The sequence below is a fragment of the Pan paniscus genome, chromosome 5 (genome assembly GCF_029289425.2).
Source record: "Pan paniscus chromosome 5, NHGRI_mPanPan1-v2.0_pri, whole genome shotgun sequence".
NCBI classification, from domain to species: Eukaryota; Metazoa; Chordata; class Mammalia; order Primates; family Hominidae; genus Pan; species Pan paniscus.
In genome coordinates, this window is record NC_073254.2 from 50,752,596 (window position 1) to 50,776,173 (window position 23,578).

The 23,578-nt window shown below is 48.1% G+C and overlaps 1 protein-coding gene across 1 annotated transcript in view; it reads left to right on the forward strand.

The window, feature by feature from the left end:
* PNPLA1 (patatin like phospholipase domain containing 1) overlaps window positions 1-23,578 on the forward strand; it is a 43,645-nt gene that overhangs the window by 17,827 nt on the left and 2,240 nt on the right. Inside the window, exons 2-8 of the mRNA XM_003818910.5 lie at window positions 3,194-3,426; window positions 4,936-5,001; window positions 6,066-6,275; window positions 7,239-7,299; window positions 13,728-14,336; window positions 18,156-18,240; window positions 19,451-19,576. Coding sequence (XP_003818958.2) covers window positions 3,194-3,426; window positions 4,936-5,001; window positions 6,066-6,275; window positions 7,239-7,299; window positions 13,728-14,336; window positions 18,156-18,240; window positions 19,451-19,576 — 1,390 coding nt within the window. The remainder of the gene's footprint in view (window positions 1-3,193; window positions 3,427-4,935; window positions 5,002-6,065; window positions 6,276-7,238; window positions 7,300-13,727; window positions 14,337-18,155; window positions 18,241-19,450; window positions 19,577-23,578) is intronic.

Here is a 23,578-nt window from a genome sequence, read left to right on the forward strand (position 1 = left end):
GGAGAGAAGTAAGAAGATGCAGAGATAACAGTATCCTTTGGTGTGTGGCTTCAGCCAGCAGCAGGAGAGCTAGACTGAATCAGACAACTTCCTGCCCTCTTCCTCCCAGGCTACATGACTGGCTAGAGCATTGCTAATTTCCAGATAGCACCATTTTCAGATGTGAGTACTTTGGAATGTCGACACTGTTTGCATTATTTTGTCCACTGTTTTGTTCCTGTCACCCAACCCTACCCCCGAATAGGTGAGAGTTGACTGTAGATGAATAATATACTAAAGCCACCATTAAAGTAAGCATTATAAGACTTTAAATACGTGTGCCTTTGACCTAGCATTCTCACTTCTAGGAATTTATCCTAAGGAAAATAAGTATACGGATAAAGAAGCTAGCATGAGATTGTTCATTGCATCGTTATTTAGAAAAGCAATGAAACAAACTAAATAGCCAACCACTCTTGGTTTCCTGATCAATAAATAATGGTATAACCTTACAACAGCTTTCCATACCGCTTCTAAAATTAGATTGTAGGCTGGGTGCAGTGGTTCATGCCTGTAATCCCAGCACTTTGGGAGACCAAAGTGGGAGGATTGCTTGAGACCAGGGGTTCAAGACCAACCTGGGCAACATAACGAGACCCTATTTTTAAAAAAATAAAAAAATTTGCTGGGTGTGGTGGCACATGCCTGTAATCCCAGCTACTCAAGAGGCTGAGGTGAGAGGATTGCCTGAGCCAGGTATTGCAGGGTGCAGTGAGCTATCATGGTGTCCAGCTTGGGTGACAGAACAAAACTCTATTTGAAAAAACAAATTAGGTTATAAATGGATATTTGTTGACCTGGAAAAACATTCACAACATATTAGGTGAAAGAAGCAAGTTACAAATAGTGTGTATTATATGACCCCTTATAAGTATGAATAAAAATAAAATATTTAGCTTAAGAAGACAGACCAAATGTTAGTCTCTAGGAGGAGGGATTCCAAGACATTTTAATTTTTTTCTTTCTGCTTATCTGCATTTTTAAAAGTTTTTCCACAATAAGCATGTCTGATTTTTGTAATAAGAACAAATTTCCTTGCTTCCCTCCCAGGGGTGGCTTCTGCTGGGAGATCAGGCGTTCCTGGCTCTCAGGCCTCATGGGAAAAGCCATTGACCCTTACCAGGTGTTAAGCTGCTCACTAAGAATTCCCTGCCCCAGCTTGACTCCCCATCCCAGCTGGTGTTATGGGCGAGACCTCAGTGATCCAACACCTTGGTATCCAAATGAGCAGTTGCCGCATCACCTGTGAGTGGGTTAGCTGCTGCCCTCCCTTGAAGGCAAACACTGTTTACCTCTGTTGGCACATGGTAAGGCTAACCTCACTAAAACCGTAGGGCCTTTCCGCCTCCCAGGAGCACCCTCCCCTGTAGGAGGGTGACAACTACGATGCTCCATTGCTCAGGGAGGTCCCTGCTACACATATGCAGGTGTGATTCTGAAGGTTGGAAAAAAAAAGGCTGTCACCATGGCAACCCAGGCTTGCTCAGCCTCTTCATTCCTGAGATCAGTCCAAACCCCAGGGAAAGAAGGTGGGGTATGGAGTCAGAAAAATCACTGCCTGGCTGCCTGACCTCCGGCAAGACACTTAGCTTTTCTCTGTGTCAGTTTCTGCATCTGTAAAATGGTGCTGAAGCTTCTTTTCTTACTCACCTCCAGGACTGGGGTGGAATAATCGGTAAACCATAAAACACAGGAGGAGTAGGGCATCCTTAGTTTTGGCTTGTCCCCAGATTGCCAAGTGACTTTGGGTAAATCACTTAACCTCTCTGTGTCTCAGCTGCTCTATTTATAAATAGGCGAGTAAGGCACCCTGATTACTTCCCGGATATATTGCAAGGTGCCTGTGAGAATCCCAGAATCTCAAAGTTGGAAGGAATCTTAGCCCTTACCACTCATGCAGGAATCTTTTTGATAAACTCTCTGACAGAGATACTTGCCTAGCCTCTGCCTGGTTACCTCCTGTGGCAAAAAACTCATGACCGCACAGCTTCCCATGTAGCCATTGCTACACGACACTAACCATAAGAAAGTTCTACCATATAGCGTATTATAGCATATTTTACAAATAAATGTTTGTTTTAAAAAAGTTAGCAATCCTTTCCAGAGCTATTTTCACTCCTGATTTTCCCAAAGGCTTGCACAGGGTAGAGATGAGCAGGGGTCAGCAAAAAGCAGGTGTGGGCTTGGCTGCAGAAGAAGCTTTTGGCTTAGTGTAATAGAAGGAGCCTGGGCTCTGGGGTCACACATCCTAGGTTGAAATGCTACTTTACCCACTTACAAACTGGCTGACGCTGACCCTGGGAAAGTTATATTACCTATCTGAGCCTCAGTTTCCTGATCAGTAAAAGGAAGATAGAAATACCTACCTCCCAGTATTGTTGTGGGAATTAAGCAAGTTAGCACTTCTTATTAAGCTTACAACCCAGACTTCCCTGGTGGGGTTCTGGGGACTTGGGGTGGGGAAGATTACACCCTCCTCTGCCACCCCCGCATAGCACATCTGCCCACTGAGCAAATGGCACAGGCGAGCCTTACATACTCCATATCTCAGGGTCATCTCCCTCTCAGACCTGGACCAGGGCCATAAAGGAAAGATGATGCAATGGTTTCAAGACAAAGTTCACCTCCTCCTCGTGATTCACCGGCCCAAGGCCAGCACCCCTTCCCTGCCCACAGACTCAGTGGGCACCAAGCAAGTATCCCAGGGCGTCACTTAGGAACAACTTCCAACTGCACCAGTGTTTTAATAGGAATCTCATACAGGACCCCAAAAATGTCATCTGGCAGTGGACTTCCAGGCAGAGTGACAAGAAGTTAGGGAAAGCTATTGGGGGTTGGGCTAAAGTGTTCCTTTAGCTGTTGATATGAAGGTGTCTGTCACGTAATGACTCCTGGACAAAGGTCAGGATGCCTGGGTCCAGCTCCATCATCGCCTAGCTCTGGGCTCTCCGGAGCCAGCGACTTCCTTCCTCAATATCTTGCTTCCGTCATGTGCAAGACAGCAGGCCGATTCCTGGGGTTTTCCCAGCTTCCGAATTCTAGGTTTCCCCATTTGTTGGATTCAGAGATGAGTTGGAGAAACCACCCTAGACCTCCCTTGGCCCCTGGCCACTGGGTGGCACCGACCACCCCCTCTTCTCTGCTTCCTTTGCAGATGAGTATCTCAGAGTCCTCAACGTGGGTGTGGCCGAGGTGAAGAAATCCTTCCTGGGGCCCTTGTCCCCGTCCTGTAAGATGGTGCAGATGATGAGGCAGTTTCTGTACCGGGTCCTGCCCGAGGACTCCTACAAGGTCACCACGGGGAAGCTCCATGTGAGCCTCACCCGCTTAACGGACGGGGAGAATGTGGTTGTTTCAGAGTTCACGTCCAAGGAGGAGCTCATTGAGGCAAGGGGGCTGGGCTGGGAGGGAGGGACACGGAGGGGGCGGGGGAGGGCGGCTCCTGCTCTTTCTCCACAGCTCAACCCGATGCCTTATCCACCTGCCTCACTTCCCTAGTCCTTCCCTTCCTTCATGCCCCCAGTGTCTCGCTGTGCAAGGTGCAGTGCTAGATGAGATGGACACAGAAGCCCAGGACGAACCAGGCTTGACCGCCACCCTCAATGCTTCGGCCTTCACATCCATCCTGCCCGGCCCTCTGTGCTAAGCCTGGAGCTTCCCAGAGGCCCAGGTGTGACTTGCAGAGGGCCTGGGTCTCCTTCAGGGCCTTCCAGGCTGGGCTGCCATGCATCCCCCCAGAATTACTCCCACTTTGTGGGAACGGTCAGGGGAGAGGGGCCCCCATGTCCCCTTTCTGCCCCCTCTCTTCCAGTGGCCCTTGATAAGGGATTGAATGGTTACCAAATCAGTTAACACTTAGAAAAGTGCACGCTAATCCTGAGTGCGCTGCCCTAAGCTCATTAATATTAATTTTAATTATGAATAATGATTGCTGGAAAGGGCCGCAGGTAGGTCCCAGTGTCTTTCGGGACAAAGGGGTTAAGCTGTGTGGCCTCCTTCCCACATCTCCACTCTCCTTCCTTCCCCCACATGCAGGGCCTTCGCCACTCCATCCTCATCCCATACTGGCCTGGCAGTAATCCTGGGGATGAGGGATGAATAGGCAGTGGGCACAGACATCACCTCCGTCCCTCACGGCCCCCTGGGTTTATCAGCAGCCAGCTCTTCCAGATCTGCCTCCTCACGCCCACCCCCGTTCTGACTTCATCGCCCACTGCTGCAGTTTTCTCTTCCCGGCCCTCTCCCCCACCTTCCACTCCTACCATGCCAACCCTAGCAAACCACACACAAGCCAGGCCTCTGGGTCTTCGCACCTGCCGCTCCCTCTGCCTGGGATCCCCTCCCTCCTTCCCACACTGCTTTGCCTGCTGCTGAAACCCAGTCCCTCCTGCCAGGGCACTTCCCTTCATCCGCTCCCACCCTGCCTGCACCCCTCTTGTGGAGCCACAGTGCCCATGCTCACCTCCACCATGCCCCTGTCACCCCACTGCACCGTCACCCACTTGCTCACTCCCTCTCATAGGGCACTCCCAAAGGTGGGCCTCTCAGCCTCCTTTGCTTCCAGGGCCTGGCCCAGGGCTGACACACATTAATGGTTGTTGAATCCCACTGGATTCATGAAAGTTCAGCATCAGAAGGAACCCCGAAGCTATGGAGGACCCCCTCCCGCTTTAAAGCTGGGACATCAGGGCCAGACGGACCAAGCAGGTTACCAAGGACCCAATTAGTGAAGGCCAGGCCAGGAACTGAACTCGGAGCTTTGCTTCCCAGTGTGGCACCTTCACCTAGAATTTAAGGAGGTCCGGGCTGGTGGTGGGTGGCCCAGGGGCTGACAGGTGAGCTGTCCCCACCCCACCCCCGGGCCTCCAGCATCTCAGCCCTGTTCTCTCCGCACAGGCCCTATACTGCAGCTGCTTCGTCCCGGTGTACTGCGGCCTCATTCCCCCGACTTACCGCGGTGTGGTGAGTGCTTCGGCATGGTGAGGGGTGAGACGGGATCCAAGGGACCTCGGGTCCCTGTGACTCACACCTGGGGGAGCAGGGGGGTGGTCTCAGAATGCAGCGGGAGGACCTAGAGTTGGAGAGTTTCTCGTGTTGTTACTCAGAATTCCCAATGTAGGTGGCTTTCTGGGCCTTTAAGATGAACTTCTCCAGCTGGGGTGGGTTCCTCTCTGGACCCACCTACCCACTGCCGAGCCGGGCAAATCAAGGCTCCATAGGCTTGGCAGGTTTTCCCAGACTTGACAGAGCAGAGGAGATGAAGCACTGGGACCTGGAAACTCAAATGATGAGGATGTTTTCTGAGGCCCTGTAGGCCAGGGCCTTACAGACCTTAATGTGCCCTTGAATCACTCGGGGTCTCATAAAATTATGCAAGTTCTGATCCAGGCGGTCTGTGGCAGTGCCTGAGGGTCTGCGCCCCTAACCAGCCTCAGGTGCTGCCCGTGCTGCTGGTGGGTGGGCCACACTCTGAGTGGTGATGGTCTAGCTCATGCCCCCTCCTCATTTTATATGCAGAGAAAGTCAGGGCCAGAGACTAGGATTCAGGTAGTAGATGGAGCTTGTATTGCATGTCAGCCAGCCCTGAGAGTTAGAGCCTCAGTATTTGTTGTCCTTCGTTCATAGGTGAGAAAACAGAAGCCCCAGAAAAGAAGGGGCTTGTGGGTGAACAGGTGGTGGGGCTGTAGCAGAGGAGCACGTCTCCTGCTTTACCCAGAGTATGGGTCCCCTGCACACAGAGCCCTGGGAGCCCCAGTCTCAGCGCCACTAAGATAGTGGAGGGAGGATCAGTGCAGGACAGAGCACCGGGCTGGGAGTCCAGAGGCCAATGCAGACTCACTAAGTGACCAGGGGCACACCAAGCACCCACCAGGACCTCCGTCTCCAGGCTTATCCTGAGGGGTCTTCTGGATCTTCCTTGATGGGCCCTTGAAGCTGGTGCCATGTCCCATGGGCCGTTTCGATGTACCCCGAGTGGGGCTGAGAACTCTGGCCCCAAGTGGGCATTTCTCACTCTGCCCCCACAGAGGTACATCGATGGGGGCTTCACGGGCATGCAGCCCTGTGCCTTCTGGACCGACGCCATCACCATCTCCACCTTCAGTGGGCAGCAGGACATCTGTCCCCGGGACTGCCCGGCCATCTTCCACGACTTCCGCATGTTCAACTGCTCCTTCCAGTTCTCCCTGGAGAACATCGCCAGGATGACCCACGCATTGTTCCCCCCGGACCTGGTGGTGAGAGGCAGGAGGGGTCTGGGGAGTAGCAGAAGGTACCAGGGACTAGGGGTGGGGTTAGAGAGCCACTGGGGCCCACTCAAGTTCCATCTGAGTCTCCTCCCCTCAAATGATCCTTTAAACTTCCTCCTAGACCTGCATCCTGGCCTTGCTGCTAACTAGCTATGTGACCTTGAACGAGTGCCTCAAGCTCTCCCAGCTTCAATATTCTCCCCGGTAAAGCGAGATGATGCCAGAAGTGCTGATAGAAATATTAACTGAACCCATCCATTCAGACAGTTCATGTACCAAATCAAAGGTCGGCAAACTGCAGCCCACGGGCCAAATCTAGCCTATGGCTTGTTTTTGTACAGCCTGTGAGCTAAGAAAGGGTTTTCCATTTTTAGAGAGTTATGGGGGAAAGAAAAAAAGAAGAAAAAGAAAAAGAACATTAGGCAGAGACTGCATGTGGCCAGCAAAGCCCAAAATAAGTATTTACTATCTGGCCCTTTACAGAAAAGGCTTTGTGGGCAGTAGCTCATGTAATCCTCTAGCATCCTCTGTGATCAATATTATAACTGTCCCCATTTTATAGATGAAGAAATTGAGGCTGTGAGAGGTGACAGCAACACAGCCAATAAGGGGCAGCCCAGAGACCTGAACTCAGGCTCCAAACTTTGCTCTTCATACGGCCCCAGTGCACCTGGTTCTGCCATGAGCACCCCACACTCTCCTCCCGGGGAGGCCGAGGCTCCACCATGAATGGTGTAACTCATGAACGGAGCATCACTGGGGCGTGTGATCAGGAATTGCTCCTCGGTTCTTCTTAGCAGATGGTGAGGGATGGGACACTGGATGGGTACGTTTTGAAAAGCCCATCAAATAAAATTCAAGAGCAATGGGAGTAGCTGCCCTGGGTCGGGGGAACTGTGGCTCCCTTCCTCCCCGCAGCCTTGGTAATTCTCCTGGTGCCCCCGCCCACAGATCCTGCACGATTACTACTACCGAGGGTACGAGGATGCAGTTTTGTACTTGAGGCGGCTGAGTAAGTACCGGTGGGGCCCCAGGTAAGGGCAGTGTTGGAGGGTAGGGAAAGTTCAAACAGTAGAAGGGCTGAATGGAGGGGTATTCCCCCCAGATTTGTGACCCGGAGACGCCCTTCACCTGGGAGAGCTGGAAATGGGGGTGGGGACCTAACAGGCTGCATCGCCCAGCCCAGACCGCTGGGTCCAGAAAGTAGGATCTCCATGTAAAGGGGGCTTTGGGGTTAACTAAGGGCACAGTGTCTAGGACAGTTGTGCATGTATGCTTATGAATGTAAAAACTCTATTTAGGAAATCCAGAGTTCAGATCTTCCTGGAGAATTCCATTTTCATGTCATTTCATTCTCTTCCACTTTATTCTCTTTCTAGTAAAATCACATTATTAATGTAGAATTGGATGTCACTAGTTTATATTTGTATAAGACTTTGAGTGACCTATTGATCAGCAAATCACAGAGAAGAGCCCTTGCCCTATGTAGGTTTGGAATGGTGGTCCCTCCACCTATATATTCTCTGTGCTTTATCAGGGTGGAAGAAACAATTCCAATGACATGTCTTTTATGTGCTAACTCCATGGCAAACATCTTTGTTAAAAGAAATGAACAGGACTGGGTGTGGTGGCTCATGCCTGTAATCTCAGCACTGTAGGAGGGCAAGGCAGGAGGATCACTTGAGCCCAGGAATTTGAGACCAGCCTGGGCGATTGTGAGATTCCCAGCTCTACAAGAAATTAAACAATTAGCTGAGCATGGTGGCACACGCTTATAGCCCCAGCTACTTGAGATCAAGGCTGCAGCGAGCCATGACTGCACCACTGCACTCTACTCTGGGCAACAGAGTGAGACCCTGTCTCTAAAAAAAGAAAGAAATCAACAAAAGCTTTGCCATATTTAGAATCAATTATTTTCAGAAAAAGGGATCACCAGGTCAAAGGGTTTACCTAATGTTACATCAGAAACATTTTCCTTGTTGCCACATGTCTTTGTGACTGTCTTTTTTGGCAGTTGTATAATATTCCATCATAGCTGTGCAGAAAAATTTGCTTGATCATTCGTTTGAGTTTCCAAATGTTCGTGATTATGAGTAATTCTGTGGTAAACTTTTTGTATATGTAGCTTTAAAAAATACTCTGTGGGTGAGATTAAGGGGTTGGATGAGATTTTCTTCCTAGGAGGTGCTCACTTATTTTTCCCTTCTTCAAAATTCCTTCCTGCTTCCCAAGCTCCCCTTATCCTGTCTCTACTTTCTCCTGGGTCCTTTCTCCCAACAAGGGGGGTGGAGAGGCTGGATGGACAGGAGAGCAGGATGGAGAAAACCTGGGCCCTGGAGGCAAGTAGCTCTAGGCCCCCACCCCACCCACAAGCTGTGTGACCTCCGGATAATCGCTTCTCCTCTCTAAGGCTTGGTTTCCTAATCTGTAAAAAAAAAAGGGGGTTTAGATCCTAGTTCCTGACACCTACTAACTGTGTGATATTGAGCAGGTAATTAATCTCCTGGGGCCTCAGTTTCCTCATCTGTAAAAGGGGCCTTATGGTTTTATTTTGAAGATTAAAGGAGCAAAGCCACAAGCCCTTATCACAATGCTCAAATAAATGGTAGCTCTCATGAGAACGTCAAAGTGCTGAGTCCTAGCCACAGTCAGTCCCGCCTACTGCTGGGTGAAATCTGATGGTGGCACTTCAGGAATCTGTCCCCAAAATTGAGCCAGTATATGGATGGGGGCAGGTTTCTTCAATGGTCCTGGAATCACTCCAAGTAGGAACAGATACAACTCCTAAGGGAGAAATGGTCTCGTGCTGACTACCAGCTATTTTTGCTTCCTCTTCCGATTTGCCAGTGTATGGCATGGGTTTCTCAGCGCAGATTTCACCTCCACCACCTCAGTCCTCTTGGATTTAGTGGGACTGGATTTTTCTCCCTGCATCGGATGTGAACAGGAACTACTGACACATACTGAGAAACTGCAGTTGGTCTCCAGAGCCACACTCTTATCCCCACCTGCCATCTGGGAACAGAAAATGGGAGTCCGCCCAGCCTCCCCTGGGCTGCTTTCTGGGTGGGGGTCACCTCCAGCAGGAAACTACACCCCAAAAGATGTCACCCTCCATTCCTCAGCTCACATTCTCACAGCCTCTTTCTCCTCCCTCCCAAGGGAGGAGAATTAATTATTCTTGCTGCCAGGCAAGCCACTCTGTCTACACTCGGCCCATCCTGGCAGCGGCCTTCTGCCAAAGGGAATGGCAGCGCACGCTGGCGTGCTTGAAAATCCGCATTCCCCACACAGATGTGTGAATGTGGGTGCTGAGTGAGGTTGGAGCTCAGAGGATGCCATGTCTAAAATATCCATCCGGCATTCAGGCACGCCTGGCCAAACCTCTCTTCCGCCCTCCTCCCCCACTCCCTTCTTCCCTCTCACAGTTTGGTAAGTGACTCTGTCTCTCTGTACACACACACACACACACACCCTGTGAAACCATCACCACAATTAAGTTAGTGAATAATTCGTCATCCCCAAAATTTCCTCATGCCCTTTCGTGATCCCTCCCACCTTCCCTCACCCCCCGCCATTCCCAAGCAACCCCTGATCTGCTTTCTGCCATTATAGATTAATTCACTACAATGTGAACTCTTTTTAAAAAATCTGAATTCTTTCACTCTGCATAATTATTCTGAGATTCATCCATGTTGTTGAATGTATAAATAGTTTGTTCCTTTTTACGTTCCGTGCCACTGTATGAATGTACCACAGCTCATCTACCAAAAGAGTTGAATATACCACTGTATGCAGATACCACAGCCCATTTACCCAGTCCCCTGTTGATGGACATTTAGGTTATTTTCAGATTTGGGCTATTATGGATAAAGCTGCTATGAACACTCACGCATGAGTCTTGGTGTGGACATATGCTTTCATTTCTCTTGGGTAAATACCTAGAAATGGAATGACGGGATTGCATGGTACATTCATGTTTAACATACATACACAAATATTTTAATTGTGGTAAAAAAACACGTAACAAATTTTAAGCACACAGTTCAGTAGTGTTAACTATTTCATATTGTTGTGCAGCAGATCTCTAGAACTTTTTCATCTTGCAAAACTGAACCTTTACACACATTGATCAACAACTCCCCCTTTTCTCCTCCTCCAGCCCCCAGCAACCACCATCCCACTTTCTGTGCTGATGATTTTGACTACACTAGGTACTTCATATAAATGGAATCATGCGGTATTTGTCTTTTTGTGACTGGCTTATTTAACTTAACATAATGGCCTCAAGGTTCATCCATGTTGTAGCTGTAGCATGTGACAGGATTTTCTTCCTTTTTTGAGACGGAGTCTCGCTCTGTTGTCCAGGCTAGAGTGCAGTAGTGTGATCTCGGCTCACTGCAACCTCTGCCACCTGGGTTCAAGCAATTCTCCCGCCTCAGCCTCCTGAGTACCTGAGACTACAGGCACATGCCACCACGTCCAGCTAATTTTTGTATTTTTAGTAGAGACAGGGTTTCACCATGTTGGCCAGGATGGTCTCGATCTCCTGACCTCGTGATCTGCCTGCCTCAGCCTCCCAAAGTGCTGGGATTACTGGGGTAAGCCACCGCGCCTGGCCGATTTTCTTCCTTTTTAGAGCTGAATATATTCCACATGTTCTTTGTCCATCCATCTGACAAAGGACACTGGAGTTGCTTCCATCTTTCAGCTATTGTGGATAATGCTGCAGTGCCCATGGATGTCTCTTCCAGATCCTATTTCAATTATTTTGGATATATAACCAGAATATATGTTTGACTTTTTAATAAACTGCCAAATTGTTTTCCAAAGCAGTTGTACCATGTTTCATTCCCACCAGCAGTGGATGAGCGTTCCCATTCCTCCAAAAGTTTTGGGGTTTTTTTTGTTTTTTTGTCTTTTTGTTTTTTTTTTTTTTTTGAGATGGAGTCTCGCTCTGTCACCCAGGCTGGAGTGCAGTGGCATGATCTCGGCTCACTGCAAGCTCCACCTCCTGGGTTCACGCCATTCTCCTGCCTCAGCCTCCCGAGTAGCTGGGACTACAGGCGCCCGCTACCATGCCCAGCTAATTTTTTGCATTTTTAGTAGAGACGGGGTTTCGCCATGTTGGCCAGGATGGTCTCGATCTCTTGACCTCGTGATCCACCCGCCTTGGCCTCCCAAAGTGCTGGGATTACAGGCGTGAGCCACTGCGCCTGGCCAACTTTTGGTATTTTTAATTAATGCTCAGAATTTTTCATTTTAGCCCTTCTAACAGGTGCATGTCGGTAACTTATTGTGGTTTTAATCAGTATTCCTCTAATGACTAATGACTTTGAGCATCTTTTCATTTGCCTATTTACCTCCCATAGATCTTCTTTGGTGAAGCATTCGTTCCACTCTTTTGTACATTTCTCACCTAGACTCTTAATAAGCTTTGTTTTTTTAGGGTAGTTTTAGATTTATGGATAACTTGTGAAAATAATACAGGGTGTTTGTCTCACATCTGTTAGACGTTACAGAATGATACATATATAACACGGTATTCAGTCCAATACATTTGTTACAACTCATGAACCAATCTTGACATATTATTAACTAAGAGCCATTGCTTATTCAGATTTTCTCAGTTTTTACCTAATTTCTTTTTCTGTTCCAGGACCCCCCACCCAGGAATCACATTACATTTTGTTGTCACGTCTCCTCAGTTTCCTCTTGCCTATAATAGTTTCTCAGACTTTTCTTATTCTTGTGTGTGTGTGTGTGTGTGTGAGAGAGAGAGAGAGAGAGAGAGAGAGACAGAGTCTTGCTGTGTTGCCCAGGCTGGAGTGCAGTGGTGCGATCTTGGCTCACTGCAAGCTCCACCTCCCGGGTTCATGCCATTCTCCTGCCTCAGCCTCCCGAGTAGCTGGGGCTACAGGTGCCTGCCACTACCCCCGGCTAATTTTTTGTATTTTTAGTAGAGATGGGGTTTCACCGTGTTAGCCAGGATGGTCTCAATCTCCTGACCTCATAATCCGCCCGCCTCAGCCTCCCAAAGTGCTGGGATTACAGAGACTTTTCTTATTCTTGATGACCTTGACAGAGTTGACTATCGGTCAGGTATTTTGTAGAACGTCCCTCAGTTGGGGTTTGTCTGATGTTTTTCTCATGATTAGGCTGGGGTTGTGAGTTCTGGGGAGGAGACCACAGAGGTAAGGTGCTATTCACATCACGTTACCTCATGGGCACGTGCTGCCAACATGACGTATCCCTGCTGATGTTGACCATGACCACCTGGCCGAGGTAGTGTCCATCGGGTTTCTCCATTGTGAAGTACTCTTTCTCCTTCTATCCTTACTGCAGTTTTTGGAAGAAAGTCACTGTGCACAGCTCATACTTAAGGAGTGAGAAGTTATGCTCCACTTCCTAAAGGGTCAAGCATCTACATAAATTACTAAGAATTCTTCTGCAGGGGAGCTTTCTCTCTTCTCCCTGATTTACTTACCTACGTAATATATGTTTATATCAGTATGGACTCACGGTTATGTTATACTTTGGGTTATTATTCAATACTACTTTATTTTGTTCTTCAAATTGTTCCGGCTTTGGCCATTGGGAGCCCTTTCAGTTGGCTCTTTTACACATTTTAAAAACTGAATTGTTTGTTTTCTTATTTAAGGGCTGTTATGTGGCCTAGATAAACGCCATCCCCCTGCCCCCTCCACCCACCATTTTTGAGACAGGTTCTCACCCTGTCACCCAAGCTGGAGCGTAGTGGCACAATCATGGCTCACTGAAGCTTCAGCTTCCCAGGCTCAAGCAACCCTTTCACCTTTCTCAATAAGTCTTACAGCCACAGTGACCTTCTCAGAACCAGCCTCAGCTGATTACCTCCCCTGCCTAAAAGTCATGCTACAATAATGCTTGCCATGAAAACTAAGGATCCTAGCTGCTGCCTACAGCCCTGACATGGTCCGGCCCCTGCCGCCTCCTCAGCCTCCTCCCCCAGCACAGTACCCCCGCCCCACACTGACCTTTCAGGCCCCCGACCACCTGGTGTGTCCTCAAACTTTGTGGCCTTTGTGTGTGCTGTTCCCTCTGCTGAAACACCCTCACCACCCCGCCCTGACCATCCTGGGCCACGTACCCTTCAGATCTCTACTCACTGCCAATCCCTCAGATGACCTGCCCTCTCTCACAGCACCACATTCCTCTCTTCCTGCACTTGCCTCAGTTGAAACTCTAGATAATTTGGGTGGGCAATGCCTGCTTCCCCACACTACACCGTAAGTGCCAGAAACCATCACGTTTGTTTTCACTCACTATAAATTCAAGTAAGTACAGAAAGACCTTTGAAAAGCACTGTTCCTGTTTAGGAAAATAACTCAAGAAACCATTTTTGCAAAGGCCATGCTGCTGCCAGGGCTGAGTAACACCCCATGCTGTTGTTTCTCCTAGATGCTGTTTATCTTAATTCTTCCTCCAAGAGAGTGATTTTCCCCCGGGTGGAAGTGTACTGCCAGATAGAACTCGCCCTTGGCAATGAGTGCCCTGAACGCAGTCAACCAAGCCTTCGAGCACGGCAGGCCAGTCTGGAAGGTGCCACACAACCTCACACAGAGTGGGTTCCCAAAGGGGATGGAAGGGGCAGCCATGGTCCGCCTGTGTCCCAACCTGTGCAGACACTTGAATTCACATGCGAGTCACCTGTTTCAGCACCAGTCTCTCCACTTGAGCAGCCACCTGCACAGCCACTGGCCTCTTCAACTCCACTTTCTCTAAGTGGCATGCCACCTGTATCATTCCCAGCTGTGCACAAGCCACCCAGCTCCACACCTGGTTCATCACTGCCCACCCCACCACCTGGACTGTCACCTCTGTCACCTCAGCAGCAGGTACAACCGTCTGGATCACCAGCCAGATCCCCACACTCTCAGGCACCCACTTCACCCAGGCCATCCCTGGGGCCTTCAACTGTGGGGGCACCTCAAACACCGCCCCGAAGTTCTCTTTCAGCCTTCCCTGCTCAGCCACCTGTGGAGGAACTAGGCCAAGAACAGCCCCAAGGTATGGACCCTTCTGGCTTCTTATGACTTTCTCATGCCTGGAGCCCCTTGGCAAGCGAGCAAGGACACCAGGGCTGATAACCGCTTCTTTAGGGGTGCGTGGCTGAAGTTAGCAGTGAGCTTTAGCATCTCTGTCCATTATGAGGACAGTCCGCCACAAGGGGGCAGTATAATAGACATTAGTTCATTTCCCTTGGTGCAGTGCTTCTCAAAGTGCGATCCCCCCAGCGGCAGCAAAAGCATCACCTGGGAACTTGCTAGAAATTATAATTCTCAGGTCCTACTGCAGACCTACTAAATCACCAACTTTGGAGGTGCGGCCCAGCTGTCTTTTTTACAAGCCCTCCAGGTTGATTTTTTGCCTGCTCACATTTGAGACCGCTGGGCCAGTAGATTTTTACTGTGAAACCTGCTGTGCTGGGCAGTGCTACTCAAAGAGTGGTCCGCAGACCAACCCAGCCCTCAACTGTGTGTTACTAGCCCACCACGGAGGGTGTGCAGAAATTAAAAGTAATCATTTAGAAACGTTTATAGCACTAAGGTATTTCCACAACATCCCGGAGCTTGACCATTTTTTACTAATTCATTTGCATTGTATTTCACAAAATTACTAGTTTGTTATAGACTACAAAGAAAAATTTTTTTTTTAGATGGAATCTCGCTCTGTCGCCCAGGCTAGAGTGCAGTGGCGTGATCTTGGCTCACTGCCAGTTCTGCCTCCCGGGTTCACGCCATTCTTCTGCCTCAGCCTCCCGAGTAGCTGGGACTACAGATGCCCACCACCACGCCTGGCTAATTTTTTGTATTTTTAGTAAAGACAGGTTTCACTGTGTTAGCCAGGATGGTCTCAATCTCCTGACTTTGTGGTCTGCCTGCCTTGGCTCCCAAAGTGCTGGGACTACAGGCATGAGCCACTGCGCCCAGCCAGAAATTTTTAAAAAACTGTTTCCTTACTACTACAGACGGTTTCAGAAGCACCACTATAGGGCCTGCAAAGATAAAATGTTCTCAATTCCTTACTCAGGAAATCTCCCTTTCAGCAGAGGAGATAACACGGATACTAACCTCAAAATACAATCAGGGACTGGGTGTGGTCACTCACACCTGTAATTCCAGCACTTTGGGAGGCCGAAGCGGGTGGATCATCTGAGGTCAGGAGTTCAAGACCAGCCTGACCAACATGGTGAAACCCCATCTCTACTAAATACAAAAAATCAACCAAACATGGTGGTGCATGCCTGTAATCCCAGCTACTTGGGAGGCTGAGGCAGGATAATCGCTTGAACCCAGAAGGTGGAGGTTGCAGGGAGCCAAGATTCTGCCATTGCACTCCAGCCTGGGCAACAAGAGTGAAAATCCATTTAAAAAAAAATCAGAAGTATTAAGTACTATATAACTAATAAAAACACAGTGTTGGAGGGTATTCGTAGAGAATAAGACCACTTATCTCTGGGGCAGTATGAAAAGCTTCTTGGAGGTGACAGGTGAGCTTAAATGGGCAGGATTTTGAACATCGTGGTTTGTGGGATTGGATGGGTTGGAGTAGAAAGAGCATGTCCGATTTTGTTTATTTAAGATGCTCAGGTGCAGTGCAGGAATGTGCAGGGTACTTTCAAGGTACTTTAGGAAGGAGAGGACTTGTGTGTGGCCACCATGGATGGTCTGGGTGGAGACAGAGGGACAGAGACCCAAATGAAGGACTGAAGCCAGATTGTAGGGTGCTGATGGTCCTCAGCCAAACTTCCAGAGCTATTATGGTAAACGTCACAGATCGGCAATGTCTCCTCGTCTGGGAATTAGCCCCAACTTGGTAGAGATGCCCTTTCTTTGGAACAGGTTTACTTTGACTCTTTTAATGAGACAAAAACAAAACACCATTAAGAAAATTAGGCTGTGGCTCATGCCTTTGAGAGGCAGAGGCAGGCAAGTCACTTTCAGTCAGGAGTTCGAGACCGGCCTAGCCAACGTGGTGAAACCCCCATCTCTACTAAAAATACAAAAAATTAGCCAGGCATGGTGGCAGGTACCTGCAGTCCCAGCTACTCAAGAGGCTGAGGCAGGAGGATCACTTGAACCTGGGAGGCGGAGGTTGCAGTGAGTAGAGATCGTGCCACTGCACTCCAGCCTGGGCGACAGAGTGAGACTCCGTCTCAGGAAAAAAAAAAAAAAAAAAGAGTCAGAAAATTGGGCGCAGTGTTTTACCTGCTCTCTTATTTCCTGTTAAATACAAAACACTTGTTTTACATTAACCACACGTGTGCATGAAGGCGGCCATCTTCAGGTACCTGAGCAATCCTGCACCCCAAGTCGGCATTCCTCACTCATGCTGGGGGTGGATAGAGGGCATATATAGTCTAGTTATTCTCTACTGGGAGTGATTTTGTCTCCAGGAGACATTTAGCAATGTCTGCAGACATTTTGGTTGTCACCTAGTGGTTACAGGCTGGGGACACTGAAAAATAACCTGTAGTGCACAGAACAGTCTCTGCACAAAGTGCTTTCTGACCGTTAGTGTCAATAGCATGTACTGAGATTGAGAAGCCATGTTATAGCTTACAGCTGAGCCTCAATGGTGACATCCTAGGTCATCTATGTGAGTTAGGCAGAGCTGAGACCCCCTACAGCAAGTTTATCCAACTTGCGGCCCAGATGGTTCTGAATGCACCAGTCTATAAAAAATTCATCAACTTTCTTAAAACATTGTGAGATTTTTTTTGGATTTTTTTTCAGCTCATCAGCTATCATTACTGTTAGTGTATTTTATGTGTGGCCCAAGACAATTCTTCTTCCAGTGTGGCCCAACGAAGCCAAAAGATTGGACACCCCTGCCCTAGAGTTTAGTGGTATCAGTCATTTAATGATGGCCATTGGTGGCATTGGAGAACAGGAAAATAGTTAAAAGCCCTAGGAAAATCCAAAAACAAAAGGACAAGCCTCACTGTGAATAGATTTGGGAGAGTTGGGGACATACAACAAGTCTCTAACAAAATAACTTCAGAAGAACCCACATATACTTTATATTACCTTTATTTATATATAATACATAATTACATATTAACCTTCATATATTATGTATCCCCATACTCATTAAAAACATGTAAAGAGCTTACTTAAGAGTAATGGCCATGAAACTATTCATACTCTGTTCTAAGAAACAAACAAAAAGCATTACATGAAGCATGTGATGGAAAGTCCAGGCCCCTTCAGGGGATTTTCCTGAAAACCTTCCCTAACACGCTGCTTTCTGTGAGGGAGCTATTTCTTTTCTTTTCCTTATCTTTCTTTTCTTTTTCTTTTTCTTTTTTTTCTTTTTTTTTTTTTTGGTGGTGGAGGAGGGGACAGTATCTCACTCCCGGCTCACTGCACTCTCAACTTTTGAGGCTCAGGTGATTCTCTTACCTCAGCCTCCCGAGTAGCTGAGATCACAGGCATGCACTACAACACCCAGCTAAATTTTTGTGTTTTTAGTAGAGACAGGGTTTCACCATGTTGGCCAGACTGGTCTCAAATTCCTGGCCTCAAGTGATCTGCCCGCCTTGGCCTCCCAAAGCGCCGGGATTACAGGCATGAGCCACCGGGCCTGCCCCTGGGAGTTGTTTCTAATGTTCCACCAAGGGTCCGAGTCAGCCGCTCCACAGATGCCGCGGGCCTGCGTCTCAGTCAAGTCCCACGACATGACTCTGGTTGTAAAGATGAGAATGTGAGGACAAGAGAGTTCTTTGCTGTTTTTAAATCTCATTTACTGACTATTGCTATTTCAAAAATGACTCCATATCCCCCCTCCCCATCTCACTCCCGTTTCCTATATCTTTACTTTTAGCTGTAGCTCTTCTTGTCTCTTCAAAACCAAAAAGCGCCGTGCCTCTGGTTCATGTGAAGGAAACCGTCAGCAAGCCTTATGTAATGTAAGTTTCTCCTTCGTGGAGCACGCTCTTTCCTTTGGGCGGAAGAAGCAAGCCCGGCTAAGCGATATCTTCCACCACCTTAGCTGCCCCAGGAACTCTGGGATCCTTTTCTGGTGTGTGTGATTGTGTGATTCCAGGTCCACCCCTTTACATCTCACAAAGCTGCCTTCTCTTGTTCAGTTAGGGCAGTGTGTGGGGAAGGAGCCTGTCCGTGTTGATGATGTCATTCTCTTCTCCTGCACACTGGGGATGCTCCTTCTCTGAGTGCAGTGCAAGAATGTGCATCCCCTGCCCTCATATTTTACTCTCTGGTGATGCCACAGTTCCAAGAGGGCCTGCAGGCATCCTACCTCCCAGCCTTAGGTAGCTCCTGCCTGAAATGAATTAAGGGTCTCTATCAAAGGCCTTCCTTACTTCGAACTATTTTCTATTAGCATGATAATAACCTGATAGTACTAGACTGTAGACTGTCCCCAGAAAATCTTTTTTATTATGCACATCAAGTGTCTGGGTTGCATAATATACACTCCATTATATCTTTGCAATAACTATGAGAGGACCTGGGGATCTGCTTTTTTAAAAACTTCCCTGAGGACCACATTACCCAGGCTCCCTTGCTGGCTGAATGCCGTTTGTACTGGTGGTGGGGGAGGCATCGCAGGAGATTAGAAGTTGGGTCAAGGGTATTTCTCCCCACAACCCCAGCCCCCCTCTCATCCCTCCCTGCCTTGGGACCACTCTGGCAGTAGCTGGGTTTCTCCATGACCACAGCTGCAGGTATTGAGAGAGCAGGGCCCGAGGCATTCCTGCTTTTAATGTTTGCACTCTCTCTCACATCAAGCATATTAAAATTTACCTGCTTCCCACATTAAGTATAATTTTAACCATAAAACTTTTTGAAAGAGTTTGTATAAATTTAACAATTTTGAGCTTAGGCATAAGTTATGCATTTTGTTCACATAATTTAAACTTTTTTGCATTTACATATAACTCTATAAAAGTCTGAGTTTCATTTGACTCATGGGCATGATGTTACTTAGATAAATATTCATTGATTATATTTTTAAAAAAGTTTGCTGGGAAATCCGATCCTCAGCCAGGGTTGAGAACCACAGCGCGGGTGTGTCCACCTGCGGAGCTGAGCAGGCCAGCATGTTGGAGGACCGAGGTCAGGCCCATAATGAACCATCTTCTTAATCTCTTTGCCTAGGGAGAGCCCTGCTGAAGACTCAAACTGGGTGAATAAGGTCTTCAAGAAGAACAAGCAAAAGACAAGTGGCACCAGAAAAGGCTTCCCAAGACATCCGGGATCCAAAAAACCAAGCAGCAAAGTGCAGTGAGCATGACTAATGTTCCTTAAATCCCACGGAGAGGAGCAGCTTTGGGAACTGTGTTCAGAGAGATTCTGAGGAATAGAGGAGAGTGTAAGGGAGTAGGGGGTGCAGTGGGATATTGGGCTTTGGAACAGACACATCCAACATAAAATTCCTGCTCTGCCACAGCTCCACTCAGGGATCATGGTTGGGACACTTGCTCTCCCTGAGCCTCCATTTCCTGTAAAATGGGGATGATACCACTTCATAAAGTTGTGAGACTTAAATGTGATCAATGATGTAAATTGCTTCATAGAATGCAGAATGTGTAATAGCTCACAATAAGTAGGTATTATGTTTACATATTATGTTTGTATTTATGCTACTTAAATACAAAACGGGACAGGCCAGGCATGGTGGCTCATGCCTGTAATCCCAGCACTTTGGGAGGCTGAGGTAGGTGGAAAACCTGAGGTCAGGAGTTCAAGAACAGCCTGACCAACGTGGTGAAACTCCATCTCTACTAAAAATACAAAAATTAAACAGGCGTGATGGTGTGCACCTGTAATCTCAGCTACTCGGGAGGCTGAGGCAAGAGAATTGCTTGAACCCAGGAGGTAGAGGTTGCAGTGCACCAAGACTGCACCATTACACTCCAGCCTGGGCAACAAGAGCGAAACCCTATCTTGAAAAAAAAACAAAACAAAACTAGACAAGTGAGTGCCTATGTGACACTCAAATGTTGCAAGCATACAGTTAAGGGCCCTAGTCAATGTAGGCCTGCTTCTTATAGCTTTTTGACTATATTATGCTGTCTTTGACTTAGTCAGTCAACACTTATTGAGCACCTACTAAGTGCCAAACACTCTCCTGGACTCTGGCAAAATAAAAAATGAATTAAAACTCTATCCCCAAGTTTCAACAGTTTACTCCTAGTCTAACTTTAGATCAAAGATAAGACTAAAACCTAAGAATCTGATGAACTTTGAGTCCCACCTAAACCGTTTTAATTTTTTTACCGAGTCATCATATTTTAAGTAAAGCCCCATGCATGTACACAAACAGACTCGCAAATTCAAAATGAGAGCCTCAGATTCAAACCAAGTGGGGTATTATTTACAGTTATTTCATTGGGTTATCAAAGTATTTTCTGAATTGGCCAGGCATGTTGGCATGTGCCAGTAGTCCCAGCTATTCGGGAGGCTGAGGCAGGAGGATTGCTTGAGCCCAGGAGTTGGAGTCTGGGCTGGGCAACATAGTATTCTCTGAATGGAACAGACCCACACTGCTATATAATTTGCTTCAAGTCTTTGTTGGTCAGAAAAACCTCTAATCATTCTGAGCAACATCCTTCCTGGTTGTTCTTGTCCCAAGTGGGGTCCCTGGATGGGCACAGGGATTTATCAGACAGACAAGAGTCAGAGGCTCACCCGGCGGCCAAAGGCTCATCTCGAAGTCTAAGCAATGCACTTGATGAGTGGTGGGAAGCAGTATGGTAGCGGAGATTCTGAGAGCTGCTGCAGGAAGTGGAACAAACCACATGTTCTTTCTGGATGACAGGTAGGTAAGGGAGGGTGCAGGACGGCAGCTCGAGGTCCCTGGGTTCATGGGATCAACAATCCCAGCCTGGGATTCTTCTCACTCATTCTTGATCTCCAGCCCCAACACTTCCCTGACCTTTGAGTGTCCTTATCTCTGTCTCTAGGAGCTCATGGTCACGTTCGGCCTTGGGAAGCCATGGATCTGCGGTGGGTGTGGGGAGCCTCCCTGGGACTAGGAGCACTATCTGGAAGCCAAGCCCAGGCTCCAGTTCGTTGATTCCAGGGCCAGCTCTTCCCACTGCAGCAGAGAAGCGGGAACTGTGCAATTCAGCAAGAGCCACTTTGGTTAACAAACCTTCTGGGAATGAAGGTGCTTTACAAAGAAGCAGGCTGTGATAAAAACAAACAAGACAACATTCATAAACTGTGGGAAGCATTGTTGCCATTGGGTCACACCTCCTGCACCAGGCAGGTGGTTGTCTGCTGCGTTCCTTTACAGAACAGATGCTGAGCCTGCCTGGAGGTGGCAATTTACCAATCGATGGTCTTAAGCAATTCCAAAGGCTGGGGTAAGGGGTAGAAAAGAGAAGCTCAAAAATGTTAGAGATGGAGAAGGGGGGAGTGATTCAGGAAGAGGAGAAACCTGTTCATTTCCTCCCAAATTACAACCACTGTCACATCCATGGCTAGTCCTGTGCAAACTTCCAGTCCCCAGCTGATATCCCTGCAGACAAGTAGAGAGAGGCTAGAGCAAAAGCTAAAGTGTAGATGTCCCATACACTAATCAGTGTTGTTTTTTAATCAGAGGTTGAAATTCATACTCTGATGCAAACTGTATTAGTCAGTTGTTGCTGCTATGATAACACTGCATAACAAACAACCCCCCAAATCTCAGTGGATTACAAGGACAAACATTTGTGTTTCTCTTTCATGGGCCTATGTGTTGGCTGGGATAGCTCTATTTAGGCTGCAGGCTGGGTTAAGTCTGCTCCAGGACCCTTTCATTCTAGGAACGGCAGTGATGCCAGACTTGCTCTTCTCCTGGAGCTTGGGTGGGTGTACGCATCAGCCTAGCTTTCCTCTGCTAGCCTTGGCTCTCCTCCAGTAAGGGTTCCGTGGTCATCCAACTCTGGATTGTGTCACTGGCCTCAAAATGAAGACACAGAGTGAGAAATTGAGAGGCTGCCTACAGGCTACAAATGGAGAAGGAGGACTCCATCCTGCCCCCAAATCCTCCTAATTCCTACCAAGTCTGTGAGATGCCCCAAGTTTCCACCATAAAAGATCCTTTTCTTTGAGTTTCTATGGAATTTCCCCCATTCCGATGTGAATGTAATAATATAGCTACAACTTACATAGTACTTACGTGCCCAGCACCGTGGCACAGAGAGGTTAAGTAACATGCCCGAAGCTACACAGTTGGTAGGTGGCAGAGCCAGGATCCCAATTCAGGTTGTCTGTCACCAGTGTCTTGATGTTCCAACTTAGTGATACAGCCTACGAGGGTGGTGGGAGCACTGGGGTGGGAGTCAGAAGTCACAGGGGTTAGCACTGGTTTCTCTATTCTGGCAAGTTACTTTACTTAGTGGGAGTTTCGGTTTCTCTCTATAACATTCACCCTGCCTTCAACCCATGGTTATTTGGGACTTAACTGAGAAGCTGAATGTGGAAGCATCCTGTGTAATTCTGGTTAACAAGACATGTCAGAACCTTATGACCAGTGCCCAGGCCTGTGTGGGACATTTGGGAGGGTCCCGGGGCAGTGTGTAGGACTGGGGCACCAAGAGAAAGGAGCAGAGAGGGGGTATCTGAATGCATGGTTCTGCCTAGGAGCTTTTAGGAATGCAGATTCTTGGGCTCACCCTGCACCTACTGAATCGGAAATGGGGCTGGGGCCCAGCGGTGTGTATTTCACGTAGTCCACCAGATGACTGATGCACGCTGGAGTTTGAGAACCACTGGATTACTATGGAATAGAAGCACAGAGGAGAGGCAGCTAATTCACTCTGTTAGCTTGGGGATCTCAGGGAACCTGGTGGAGGTGTGGAAGATGAGCAGAAGTTAGTCAGACTGAGGATAAGGGTGTGGGAGGGTATTCCAGGCACACGGGATGGCCCAGAACAAGGAAATAGTCTATGCAAGCAGTTAACTGCAGTTGCAAGGATGGAGGTAGCGGAGAGGCCTGGAAGTGAACTTGGAGATGTGGTGGAAGGTAGGTCAGGCTGCCTTGGATGACCGGCTAATGAGGCTGGACTTCCCGTGTGGTGCTGCAGAGTCATTGCAGGGTCTAAGCAACAGAATGATAGATTTGAAAATTACGGAGATTTTAAAATTATCCAAGAACGTACAAGTCCACATCCCAGCATTTCTCTGGGCTCGGCAAGTGTCTTCCTCCAATTTCCTAGAGAGGGCAAGTAACTTGCCCCAAGTGACACAGGAGGTGGAGGCAAGTCTTGGAAGTGAGGTCTTCTGATTCTCCCTTTT